The 13,313-nt window shown below is 53.6% G+C and overlaps 1 protein-coding gene across 1 annotated transcript in view; it reads left to right on the top strand.

Moving 5' to 3' along the window:
- LOC133357223 (E3 ubiquitin-protein ligase rnf213-alpha-like) overlaps nucleotides 1-13,313 on the top strand; it is an 80,299-nt gene that overhangs the window by 43,764 nt on the left and 23,222 nt on the right. Inside the window, 4 exon segments of the mRNA XM_061575053.1 lie at nucleotides 3,366-3,461; nucleotides 4,850-5,077; nucleotides 6,052-6,145; nucleotides 8,627-8,645. Of these exon segments, the coding sequence (XP_061431037.1) occupies nucleotides 3,366-3,461; nucleotides 4,850-5,077; nucleotides 6,052-6,145; nucleotides 8,627-8,645 (437 nt within the window).

Below are 13,313 nucleotides of genomic sequence, written 5' to 3'. Positions count from 1 at the left end.
TTGGTGCGGTGTGTAAATATCGCCACTGGGGAGACAAAGGCAGCCGGGCGTGGTGCTGGCCACCCACCCCCTCGAGTGCCATGCCGGCCTTCATAGGTGCTCGCTAACAGCACTTGCCCTAACAGTCTGTTAAGGTTATACGGGGGATCTTTGTATTTGTGGTTTACCGTGTACACCCGGCAATGATGCACGAGTGTGTCCGTTAATGTATCACTGTGTTCTCTGTGTGTGTGATGTCGCGAGGGCGATGTTGTGAGTGCACGTGAGTTTGTGAGTGTGGATCCGTGTGTGTGAGTGTATATCGGCCAGTCATCTCAGTCGGTCAACCAATGGGACCTCGGTCTGTCCCATGACCTCCTCCTCGTGCTGCTGCTCGCTAACAGCACTTGCCCCAACGGTCTGTTGAAGGCTACCCGGGGGATCTTTGTCTGTGTGTGTGTGTGCAGGAGGAACTGGAGCCACGGATAGACTGGTTCCTGGCCTGTGGCGTGGACTATCGGACGACTCGTTCAGCACTCAGCAAAGCGATAATCGATTCTGACTTCAGCTCATTCAGCCCACAGGTGGGGTTCATCACTATCATCAACACCATCATCATCATCATCACCGTCATTACCCTCATTTTCACTATTATCGCCATCATTACCATCCTTACAACCATCATCACTGTCATCACCGTCATCATTACTGTCATCATCGTCATCATTACTGTCATCATCGTCATCATCACTATTATCACCATCATCACCATCATCACCATCACTACCATCATCACAGTCATTACCATCGTCATCACCACTGTCATCACCATCACACCACCGTCATCACCATTATCACCATCATCATTACTGTCATTATCGTCATCATCATTATCATCAACATCACCAACAACAACCGCCATTTGCCACTACGTAAGTGGCGGTGACGTCACCATGACGCTTGTGCCAGGATATGTGCACGTTGAGGCCACGTGAAGTGTCGAACGCCCGCTGGCAGGAGGTCACGGGGCAGACCCAAGTTCCACGGGTCGACTGACTGAGACGACTGGCTGATGCACCACCTGTGCCCCCTACTGTGCCAACTTTCTGTGCTTTAGCCACCCAGCGCTCCGCTCGTTGTTGTGAGCGTCACTCCTCCCCCCTCCGTTGTTGTTGGAGGGTGACTGCCTCCAACTGCCAAGTAGCATCATTCACGAGCCTCCTCCACAGAGGCCTATCTTGACACCGCTGATACCAGTCACCGGCAAGTCCACTAAGCTCCACATCCTCCTGTACCACATCACTCCATCTCGTCTCTAGCCCATTCCGCGCCCGTTTAGCCCCCTCGATCCGGCCAAAAAAAGCTGTTTAGGCATGTGGTGACTGGGCATGCTGGCTACCTGCCCAGCCAACGCAGTCTTGCCTGCAGGCAGAGCTCACCGATGGGACTTTGTCCAGATCATTCAAGGATTTGTGAGCTCCTCACACAATCCAGCCTGGTTAAACCCAGGATGGATCGTTGGCAGGCCAGCCTAAATGTTTCTAACCGGCGAGGATGTTCCATTAGGGGGGGGTCCACGTTTCGCAAGCATAGAGACTGTGGCCGAGAAGACCTGAAGCTTCGTGCGGAGCGACAGACCAGGTAGCTTCCACACAGAATTACGCAACCGATGAAAAGATAATGCCGCTCGACTGATTTGGATTGAGACCTCTGCTGTTAAACCGGAGCCGGTCATGAGCACACTGCCCAGGTATCAGGAAACTCTCCACTCTCTCCACAACTGCCCCATCACCAATTGGGAGTTGTGTGGGTGGAGTGTCCGATGGTACAAAATTCACAGCAAGGTGCTTAGTTTTGGTGGGGCTGATGGTAAGGCCCCACCTCTTAGTGACACGCGCCAGGTTCAGTAGCAGCTCCTCCTCTGAGTGAGCAGCATTTACCAGATCATCGGCATACATTACATGGTTGAGCCATAGAGATCCATCCCTTGACTGCATCCGGGCATCGATCAGCCTCCCATTGTATTTGTACCAGATGGAGATTCCTCTGGTACAGCCATGGAAGGCTTCTCGAACTACGTGATCGAAATAGATGTTAAATAAATAGGGCACCAGCTGACATCCCTGTCGCACCCCAAGTTGAACACGAAATGGCTCTGACTCCAGGCCACTTAACTTTACCCGGGGATCTGCCCACCATCATGATGGTCTATAATGATTGTGAGCAAGATAGTCATGGACATGGAAAGCACAGAGAACAACCCAGAGCCCTGATTTGTCGATGGTATCATAGGCCTTGGCCAGGTCAATACAGAGAGATCTGTGTATTGTTAGAATTCCCTTCACCCATGCTGTAGCAAACGGCATCTTTGCAGGACTGAGCTGAAGAGGAGCTGCCCCCTAGTTGTTACAGTCTGTGCAATCCCCCTTTTAAAGAGGGCGGGCAAAAGGGCATCTTTCCAATCCTGCAAAACCCTTCCAGTGCTCCAGACATTTATAATGGTGTCATTTCGGGCAGTCTGCACACAAACGCCAAACTCCCTTAGCCCGGCGATATTCCTGGTCTCATACTCTGGATCGCCTTCCGTCCTTCCTTAACAGATGGTACTTGAGGCAGCCACTCACAGCGGGTGACTTCTTCCAATATTTGAGGAACTGCAGCCTCACGAGAGTCATCCCCACTTTGCCCCATGAGGGATTCCCCTTCCCCAAGACGTCACACAAATGCTCAGGAAATCTGCAAACCTGTTCCTTGAGGTCGAAGATTCGGCAAATTCCATCTCCTCAGCAACCCGCGACCACCACCCATACTTGCAGCGTCGCACGGCCCTCCTATCCTCCAAACAAAGGTTGCAGTAAGCCTCATTCTCCGACGTTGGATGCTGTAGCCGATGAGAGTGAGCCTGTCACTTTTTCTCAGCCAGCTTGAACACCTCCTCCACCAGCCAGGGTCTCTCGGGAGGTTTGGACCGTGTACCCAAAGCAGCCATTGCAGTTGCATGAGCCACAGTCGTAAACCTTGCCAATTTCTCCTCGGCATCAGTAGGGGGGGGGGTGGTGGACGATCCCAACCCCAGCTGCAAGCGATGATTAAATTCTCCCTTGCGACTTTCGTCAGCTGGCTGAGACCAGGCCACTGTGGGTTTGAATTGGGTCCCAGCTGAACACCCACCACCAGAGTGGAAGTAATGGCAGGCGCATCTTACAGACAGCAAGCCGATGGTCTGAGTCGATCGAGAGGAAAGAGAATTTACTCGGATTGGAACTCAGGATCTCAGCAGCAGTGCCGGCTCAACAGCGACCCCTGACCTCTGGAGCCAGCACGTGGCCTCCACGGCCGCCTCTGCCCCCCCCCCCTGACCCTACGGTCCCCTTCCCTTCCGACAGGCGTCAGGTGCCCACAATGCAGAGCGGCAGGTGCTGCTGGTGCTGGCCGTATACCGGGAGCTGACGTCCACCTCCCAGGAGCGAGTGGCCAATCAGGTGAGGAGCTGGGGGTGGGTGGGGGATGGATTGTTGGGGGGTGGGGGCAGTTGCAGTGCTGGATGAAGCTAGTGCGAGGCCTGTAGCATATGTTATAAAGGGGCCCTAAATAAAAAAAACACGTGTAAAATAAAAACACGCACATTTTTTGCTTACACAGTAAAGTACAGCCAGATAATACGACAAATCGCTAACCTTAAACACCCGGTCGTGCATAAAAGTTGAAGGCGGTATAGTACAATAGTAATAGAGCAAGTGCAGAATCTCTGAACCGGAATTGATAGCTTGAAAGCGTTTAGCGTGGGGCCCTTGAAAGTGCGGGGCCCGTAGCTCCTACATATGTAGCTACTTTTGCTACAAGGATCATCCGGCACTGGGCAGTCCTTCCAAAAAACGGCCAACAAGGCATTTAACTCTCTCACTCTTCATTCCAAGCCATGAGCTCGTGCTCATGGCTTGGATTGTTGTGTTGGTATGTTGTTTTTGCTGTTGTTTTGCTGTTTTGCTGTTTTGTTGTGCTGTTGATTTGTTGTTGTGTTGTTGTTCTGCTGTTGTTGTCTCTTTTTGTGTTGTCGTTTTGTTGTCATTTTGTTGTTGGTTTGCTGCCTTGCCCGAGCTTGCATTTGGAATCGACATTTCTCGCGTGATGTGCACTTCCACGGCCATAGTCCAGGAGTTGGCAAACAAAATAACAAGAAGAACCAAATTCGTTCAAACAAACCTCAATATTTCAAGAATACGAGCCGGCGGTCCTTGATAAGCTAAACGAAACTAAACTATCTTTATTTTACCAGCTAAGAACCCACTGAGCTGGGTCACTCTTTTCCAGAAGCGACCTGCCCATCGCAAATTATAACTCAACAAAGTGGCCGATATTGTTGTGATGTCATATAGGGAAGTCTGCACAAACTCCAAGCGTGTAAGAAAATCGTGTAAAATAGCAATACCGTATTCACTTCCTTGCGCCCCATCCCAAATCCTCCCTCTCGCATAGCCCGATTATCTTCGTGGCAAAAGTAGCTAAACATGCTACGGGTCCCACACTTTCAAGGGCCCCACGCTAAATGCTTTCAAGCTATCAATTCCGGTTCAGTGATTCTGCACTTGCTCTATTACTATAGTACTATACCGCCTTCAACTTTTATGAACGACCGGGTGTTTAAGGTTAGCGATTTGTCGAATTATCCGGCTGTATAGCAAATGAAAAAAAAAAACAATTACTTTACTATGCAAGTATAAAATTTTTGTTTAAATATTTCCGTTTCTTTTTCTCATAATTTAGGGCCCATTAATAACATATGCTACAGGCCCCGCACTAGCTTAATCCGGCCCTGCTCTCTCGCCTCCGCCCCCCCCCCCCCCCACCTGCCTCCGCCACCGCCTCTCAGCTCCGAGAATTCTCCACCCACTGCCACCTCCTCCGAGCGTCCCCCCCGCTGCACGACCTGTGCCGGTCTCTGGTGCGGGACTCGTTCGCGGGGCCGCTGGCGGCGGCCGATCCCCGCCGCTCGCTCCTGGAGACGTTGGCCCACCTGGACGCCGTGCTCCGGGCCAGGCCCGCGAGCCGCCTGCTGGCTCCGCTGCGCCGCCTCGCCAGAGACCCCCGCGCCTTGCAGGTGGCCCAGAATTGGACGAGCTGAGTCGAAGTGGTTATTGTCCTCCCCTCCTCCTCCCCCTCCTCCTTCCTCCTGCTCCCCCTACTGCCTCCTCCTCTCTCCTCCTTCTCCTGCTCCTCCCATCCTCCTGCCTGCTCCCCTTCTCCTGCCCCCTCCTCCTCCCTCCTTCCCCCTCCTCCCTCCTCCTCCTCCCTCCCTCCTCCAAGACACTGGTGTAACCATTAACTCACTCACCCAGTCACCCACTCGCTCACAACCAGAACACCATCATCACCAGACCGATGCTGCACCCACATCTCCTTCAGTGGTTCCATTGTGGCAATACAACCCAAACTATGGACCGTTTAGTGAACCCACAAAGTACTCGCAGATACTCATAGAAGACCCATAGAGATACAAAGACTCATAAAAGACCCATATAGACACATAGAGACTCACAGCGATACATGAAAGACAAGTGGAAGTCGTGTGACTGTAACCATACACAGAGACACATAGAGACCCATCGAGATACATAGAGACCCATAATAATCAAACCACAGCAGTGCGACTGTGGCCATGCATCTCACACTGTGGACCGCACAGTAAACCCATAGAGACCCACATGGAAACAGACTCACAGAGATACATAGAGACCCACAGAGATACATAGAAACACATAGAGATACATAGAGACCCTTCGAGATACATAGAGGCCCCCCATAGATATACATAGGGACCCCCCATAGAGATACATAGACCCATAGAGATACATAGGGACCCATCGAAATACAGAGACTCATCGAGATACATAGAGACTCGGAGACTCATAGAGACCCCCCACCCACCCACCATCTATGGCTCGCAACCGTTATCCCCGCGACACCCAAGCCAACCCTCGTCGCGTCGCGCGTTTGCGCTGCCCGAGCCCCCGACTGTAAACTCCCCCCCCTCCCCCTGAGGCAAGGTCATGACTTTTGGGCCCCGCTCCACAGGACTCGCTTCTGGCCACGATGCCCGACGACATTCGGGACCAGGCCCGCAGCATGGAGCTCGGCAGTGGGAGCTTCGAGTTCACGCGGTGGTACGGTGAGTGAATCGCGCGCCAGCCTCGCCGTCGCCGCCGATCAACTGCCGATCAATTGCTGGCTACATGCTGCTGATGGGTCCCAATAAGGGCGAATCCATAGTTTGTCTATACTCCTTGGTTCTTTCGGTAAAGTCACGTAGGTAGAAAAAAATATAGATCACGACGTTTCGACTGCAATGCAAGCAATCGTCTTCAGGCAGAAAAAAGAGGAAGAGAGAGACCTACATCGAAACTGACAAGCAAATCGATGTAGTATCTCTGTTCCTCTTTTTTTCTGCCTGAAGACGGTTGCTTGCGTGGCGATCGAAACGTCGTGATCTGTTATTTTTTTCTACCTACGTAACTTTACCGAAAGAACCAAAGAGTATGGATTCTTGCAGTTACGAAAACTTCAAATCAAGATTCATAGTTCGTCTGTCACTGCATCACCACCGCTGATGGTGTCCGTCGCTCGCAGTTGTTAACACATGGCGCAGCCGGCATACCTTGTTTATTTATCACGTTGTTTCACTTTTGGCCAGACCAAAAAGACAGCTATAATTTGAAAAACAGCAATATAATAATTGTTAATAAACACAGGGAAAGAGATATGAATACTGGAAAAATACATTTTAAGAATTGGTTGTACCTTTCTGACAATAAAACGGGAGGTGTAAAGAAGTTCAAACGCCCATTACAACGCGGGACGCACGCTCCGTTATAACGCGGAATACGCACTCTGTTATAATGCGTGATGCGCTCGCCGTTATAACGCGGATCGCACGCTCCGTTATGACGCGGAACGCACGCACCGTTATAGCGCGGAACGCGCGCTCTGTTACAATGCAGAACGCACGCTCTGTTTTAACATAGAACGCACACGCTCCGTTATAACGCATCATTTGAGGACTCGCGCGTCAAACGGTGCGGCCCGTGCGTGCATCCACCGTGAGTCACCGTGTGCTCTCGGGGTGACTCGGCGCCGTGGAACGTAAGATAAACCCCAAGCCTGACTCCGGTCTCAGTAACATTACACAAACCTAGGCTTTTGCGACCAATGTTAAACTATAATAGAGGGGGGGTTTTGGGGGGGTTAGATGGTTGTCGCCTGATGATGCTGCTGGAATTACCGCAGAAAACGTCGTACTCTAATTGTAAATGTCACCGTGGGTTTACTCTCCCAACACACAGGTGCGCTGTACTAGTACACTACACTATACACTACACTATACACTACACTACTATACACTACACTATACACTACACTACTATACACTACACTATACACTACACTACTATACACTACATATACACTACACTATATACTAGTGCTGTACTAGTAACGAATTGGCACGTTTTGTTTACCTGACAATCCCTTACTAATTGGCTGTGTCGGGTGGTGGCGGGTTTAACGACGCGTTTATATTTACGCCATCTATCCCCAAAAAAACACCATTTATGGATGTCACAAACCTGGTCACGCGAACCCACAACAAGTGGCGGTGACATCACAACGGCGCTTGTACCAGACCAGGTGCACCTTGAGGTCACGTGAAATGTTGAAGGCTCGCTCCTGGCAGGAGATCAGGGAACAGGCCCAGGTGGTGCCATGGGTTGACCGACTGAGATGACTGGCAGATGCACCACCTGTGCTACCTGCTGTGCCAACTCGTTGCATTTTAGCCCCCTGGCACTCCGCTCGTTGTGGCGAGCGTCGCTTCTCTTGCCCTCTGCTTTTGTTGGAGGGCGACTGCCTCCAACTGCCCGGTAGCGTCCTTCACAGAGGCCGATCTTGACACCGTTAGTACCAATCATCGGCAGGTCCACTCGGCAACACATCCTCCTGTACCACATCACTCAATCTGTTCTCTGGCCTGTGTCGTGCCCGTTTAGCTCGCTCTATCCGGCCAAACAGAATCTGCTTGGGCAAGTGTTGGCCGGGCATTTGGGCTATGCGACCCAGCGAACGCAGCCTCGCCTGCCAGAGGAGCTCACTTATTGGAGTGTGTCCAGATCTTTCAAGGTTCTGTGAGTTCCTCACACAATACAGTCTGGTTAAACCCAGCATGGATCATTAGTCGGGTTTAACAGTGGCGCCATACTGCGTGATGATCGCCTTGTGCCACACAATTACAGCTGCCACTGGGGGTGCCGCCCTCGGCTAGACCACACAGCAGCAGCAGCAGCAGCGACATCGGCCCCCTACTGTGAAACCGCCACGGGCTGCGTCTGTGACCCAGCAGCAGCGGTGCCTACTACCAGCGTGACGATCGCCTTGTGCCGCACGGGGACAGCTGCCGCTGGGGGTGCCCCCCTAGGCTAGACCACAGCAGCAGCAGCAACATCGCCACCCCTTCCTGCGTGCATCCCGCGTGAAACAGCGGCGTCGTCCTCCCGTGCGACGTTCGAAACGACGCACAACGCCAGCACCAACTGGACCCGATGGAATTGACGACGATCCGTGATTGATTTCTCGAACGTTTTTTTGTTTTGTTTCGCAGAATGTAAGAACGGGCACCCGTGCGTGGTGGGAGAGGTGAGTTTTATCGGTGCAATAACATTACATGATAAATATGTCTATACATTTTGTCGAATACAATGATTTGTGCAATGTATAAACAAATACATTGTACAAATCTATATATATATTCACATAGTATATTTAGTATCTTCATTATATATATACATTGTATCTATATTGTATATGTACATAATGTGCATATGGGTATGTATATATATGTAGCGTCGGAAATACATAACACATACCGCCCGGTGTATACTTACCTGTAGTTGCGGGCACAGGCCCATAGGGGGTGCCACCCTGAGCTGTGAAAAGACAAAGGGAGCCGGACCATTGAGGGGCCGGGTTCTCCCCCCCCAGACCTCAGGTGAGGGGTTGAGGGGTTCTTGCAGAGCCCCCTGGAAGGTTCCAGAAAGGGGGCGGTACCGGGGGCGGAGAGTCCCCGAGAGGTGGGTATAAAAGGGGCACCCGAGGGACAGCTCGGGGCTGTGCTCTGAAGACGAAGAACCGAAGTACAGCTAGGCTAGGACCCTGGGACCCGACATCCTTGTAAGGGACGGGGCCGAGCGTGGACCAGTGGTCAGGACCCGTACCTTGGCTGGGTCGGGTCAGTTGAGCCTCCCCTAGGGCACAGTTAGCCGGAGGGCTGAGAGCCAGGGTTAACACGGTGTGAGGGCACGCTAGCTTGGAGGCTGTACCTCCCTAGATAGTGGGAGTTAAGGGGAGTCTTGTTAAAGTTTATAATAAACCGTGTTGCCTCTAAAGACAACGTCTCCAGTCTCCGTGGAACCCACTATATATTGTAAATACATATGTTATGTACACAATACATATGTAATGCGGTTGTAAATGGCCCTCCGGAGGTGCCGTCATGGGGGGAGGAGTTAGGTCACGTGGGGGGAGAGGGGTTGAGTATAGAAGGAGGGGAACCGGAAGAGGAAAGGGAGTGACGGGGAACCAGGAACAGAGGAAGGCCACGTAGGGCGGAGCGGGGTGTGGCGAGATCGCCACGAACACGGGGAGGAACGAGGATCGGCACCGTTGGCCAGCGGTGACCGACCCGAGGCAGCAAGGAGGGCTGCAGTCAGCAGCGGGGCTGCAGAGAGAGAGTGGGCAGCGGGTCTGCATACAGTGGCAGCCAGAGGGTCTGCACATAGGGGTAGCAGCGAGTCTGCAGGGAGGAGGTTACAGTAGATGAAGCAGAGAGTCGGAGGGGAGAGGAAGCTATAATAGCGGTGAATAGCCGGGGGCTACAAATACAGAGTTATAACAGAGTGCCGTGTGGGTGAAGACGAGAACCCAATAAAAGACACGAAGACAGAAAGAAGTGTCCGAGTCCTTTTATTACACTGGAGTCAGAAGTGAAACGGCATGGCGAAACAACTGAGGAAAAAGAATATCCCATCTCCGGCGTCGGCTTCATCATCGGACGACGACGAGCTTCCTCCGGAGGTCGGCTTCACTTCGGCGGAGGGAGAGATCCGTGAGGGCCCGGGTGTCGAGGAGGTTGCCGCTGCGTCCGCCCCGTCTGCGTTGAAGGACGAAGATTTAAGATGGACCCGGATGGCGGAGCAACTGGCAACCCTAAAAACCGTCATCACAGAGTTGTGTGACCTTGTCACGCCAAGGGCGGCGTTGGAAGGTGATGGGGGTGATCGGCAGGAGCCCGGGTCGTCTTCGATGGCGCCGCCATCGGCCACGCGGCGTGAAGACGCCATCTTGGGCGTGGCGCACCACGGAAGGCGGGAAGCCGCCATTTTGGGGCCGCCGCGAGGATCGTCCGCCATCTTGGCGACACAGCGTTGCGACGCCTTGCTGAACTTACCGCCGGAAGAGTCAGCGACGGACGGAAGCAAGCCAAGGAGTCGCAGTCGTCACCTTACAACCGTCAAAGAGTTCTCCATCGGGGGCGATTGGAGTGCGTTCGCCTGTAGATTTTTGGCGGCGGTACGTACGGCAAGGTGGACGGACGCTGAGGCACTGGAGGTGCTCCCGACTCTTCTTGATGATGAGTCCGTTCGTTTTTTTCGCTCTATAAAAGCTGCGAAGAAGAAAACTCTGCGAGGGGTGTTCGATGAAATGGCGGACGCGTACGAGCCACCGGATGACGCCCATCGCCGATTCGTGCAGCGGCAACGCGCACCTGAGGAGTCACCTGTAGCGTACAGGGGCGCCGTGTTGGAACTCGCTATGGCCGCTTACCCGGAGACGGAGCCAGACCTGCTGGAACCACTCATCTTGGGGAAGATGTTGGAGTTGTCCCGAGATCTCGGCATTCCTATGCCGGCGTGCGGTCACGAAAAACTCACGTCCCGGACCGCGGCCAAGTGTTTGGACGCCCAGTTCAATCTCCGCCGCTGGAAACAGGTGACGGCGTGGACGGGCGGTCCTGTCGTCGATGGGGGGGCCGTAGGGTGGGACCCTACGAAGGCCGTGTACGTGCCGGATGCGACCGGCCAGAAGGAGTTGTCGGCTGCCTCTGCTCCGTGGCCGGCCCGGAGCGGGCCGGGGCCGCGGGCTCCGCCGCCGGTGCGGCCGCGTCGGGACGGGGTGCCCGCTGCGCGCCGCCCCGACGTCGACTGCTTCCGCTGCGGCCGTCGGGGCCACTATGCCAGGGACTGCTGGGCCCGGGTTCCGGGGCCGCCCCAGCAGGAGGCCTCGACAGCGGACGCCCCAAAGAAAGACCCTCCGGCACAGGCAAGTCGGTGCGCACCAGACACCCGGCAAGGCCCGACACCTCACTCATCGCCGTTGGTATGCGACGCGGATGTTGTAAAATACGGGAGGCCAGTATCTGCGCCTTGTCGTTCGATAACGCAGTGGCGTAAGCTGGCTCGGCGGGTTGTCGCGGCCGCTACCGGGTCGTCCACTGTACCGGGGTCGATTCAAGGGGTGGACGTACGTATTTTGGTGGATTCCGGGGCGTCCGCGACCATTATTTCGGATGTGATATTCCATCTTTTGAACATCCCACCGGGGGCCGTGAGGCCGGCTTACGCTTCCTGCATCGCTGCGAACGGGGGTAGTATGGGCATTGTGGGACAGGTGGACGCTAACATTTCTATCGGGGGTGTCTCGGCCTCGGGCGTTGTGTTAATTTCAAGGTCCCTGGCGGTTCCTTGCCTGTTGGGTACGGATTTTTTGGCTAGGATGCCCATTCTAATTAGAATCAATGAAAATTGCATTGAACTACCAGGGGGCCGGAAATTGGCGTTCTTACAGTCCGCCTGGGGGCGGCCGGCTCCGGTTGCCCAGGTGCAGGCGTTATCGGAAGTTTCGGTTGATATTCCACCTGGCTCGCAGATGCTCATTCCCTTACGATATCAGAAGCCGGTTCCGGGTCGGCAGGGTGCTTTTGGGATTTTGCTGTCGCCGTCCGCCGCTGTTACGGGCGGATTGGCACTGGTGGGGGCGCAAACCATTGTCCGTCCGGATCAGCGCCCGTTTTTGCAGGTGTTAAATGCGAGTACTGAAAGCGTGTGTGTGCCGGCTGGTACCGTTGTGGCACACGCCACTACGGCGTTTACGGCTCAGAGTGACATTCCGGACGGGGGGCTGGTGGGTGGTGTTTCACACGATAGAGGGGTGGACGATCGTTGGATCGCCGAACTATGTGCGGAAAATTCGGCCCTTTCCGCCGAGCAGCGTTGTGCGATTCATAAATTATTATCGAGCTATTCCGATGTGTTTAGCTCGGACGATTTGGACTTGGGACGCACCTCACTGCTCTCTCATCATATCGACACGGGGGACGCTGCCCCTATCCGCTTGAACTCGCATCGGATGAGTCCGGCTGAGCGTGAGCATGTTCGAGGGGCGGTGGAAGACATGTTGAAAGCGGATATTATATCTCCGTCTAATAGCCCGTGGGGCGCGCCTGTTGTGTTGGTTAAAAAAAAAGGATGGTAAATTGCGATTTTGTGTGGATTTTCGGAAGTTGAATAAAGTGTCGGTGGCAGATGCGTATCCCCTGCCGCGTATGGACGATTCTCTCGACGCCTTGTCAGGGGCTAAGTTTTTTTCAACGCTAGATCTCTCTTCGGGCTTCTGGCAGCTCCCCCTTGACGAGCCCTCGCGGGAAAAGACAGCTTTCCGTACGCCGCAGGGGTTATTCCAATTTAACTGTCTGCCGATGGGGTTGAATGCAGCCCCTGCCACTTTTCAGCGATTGATGGAGTTGGTATTGACGGGGTTGCAGTGGGAGACATGTCTCATTTATTTAGATGATATTATTGTCTTCAGCCTCACATTTGATGAGCATTTACTGCGGTTGGAGGCTGTGTTTGCCAGAATGCGTTCTGCTAATTTGAAATTCAAGCCTAAGAAATGTCATCTACTGCAACGCTCCGTTCGATACTTGGGACATATTGTTAGTGCGGACGGGGTGGCCACGGATCCAGAGAAAACTGCGTGTGTCAGGGATTGGGCGACCCCGGCCACGGTGGGTGATGTGCGTCGGTTTTTGGGGTTCGCCTCATATTATCGGAGGTTTGTTCCGAATTTCGCTACTATCGCCAGGCCTTTGCATCTCCTTACTGGGAAGGGGCATAAATTTGTGTGGGGACCGCCGGAGGAGGCGGCGTTTCGGAGCCTGCGCGATTTATTGGCTACTGCGCCGACGTTGGATTATCCGGATTTTGAACATCCCTTCATTCTGGATACTGATG

The sequence above is a fragment of the Lethenteron reissneri genome, chromosome 57 (assembly GCF_015708825.2).
Source record: "Lethenteron reissneri isolate LAM-NWPU_2019-01 chromosome 57, ASM1570882v1, whole genome shotgun sequence".
NCBI classification, from domain to species: domain Eukaryota; kingdom Metazoa; phylum Chordata; class Hyperoartia; order Petromyzontiformes; family Petromyzontidae; genus Lethenteron; species Lethenteron reissneri.
This window is presented reverse-complemented; position numbering and strand designations above follow the sequence as displayed.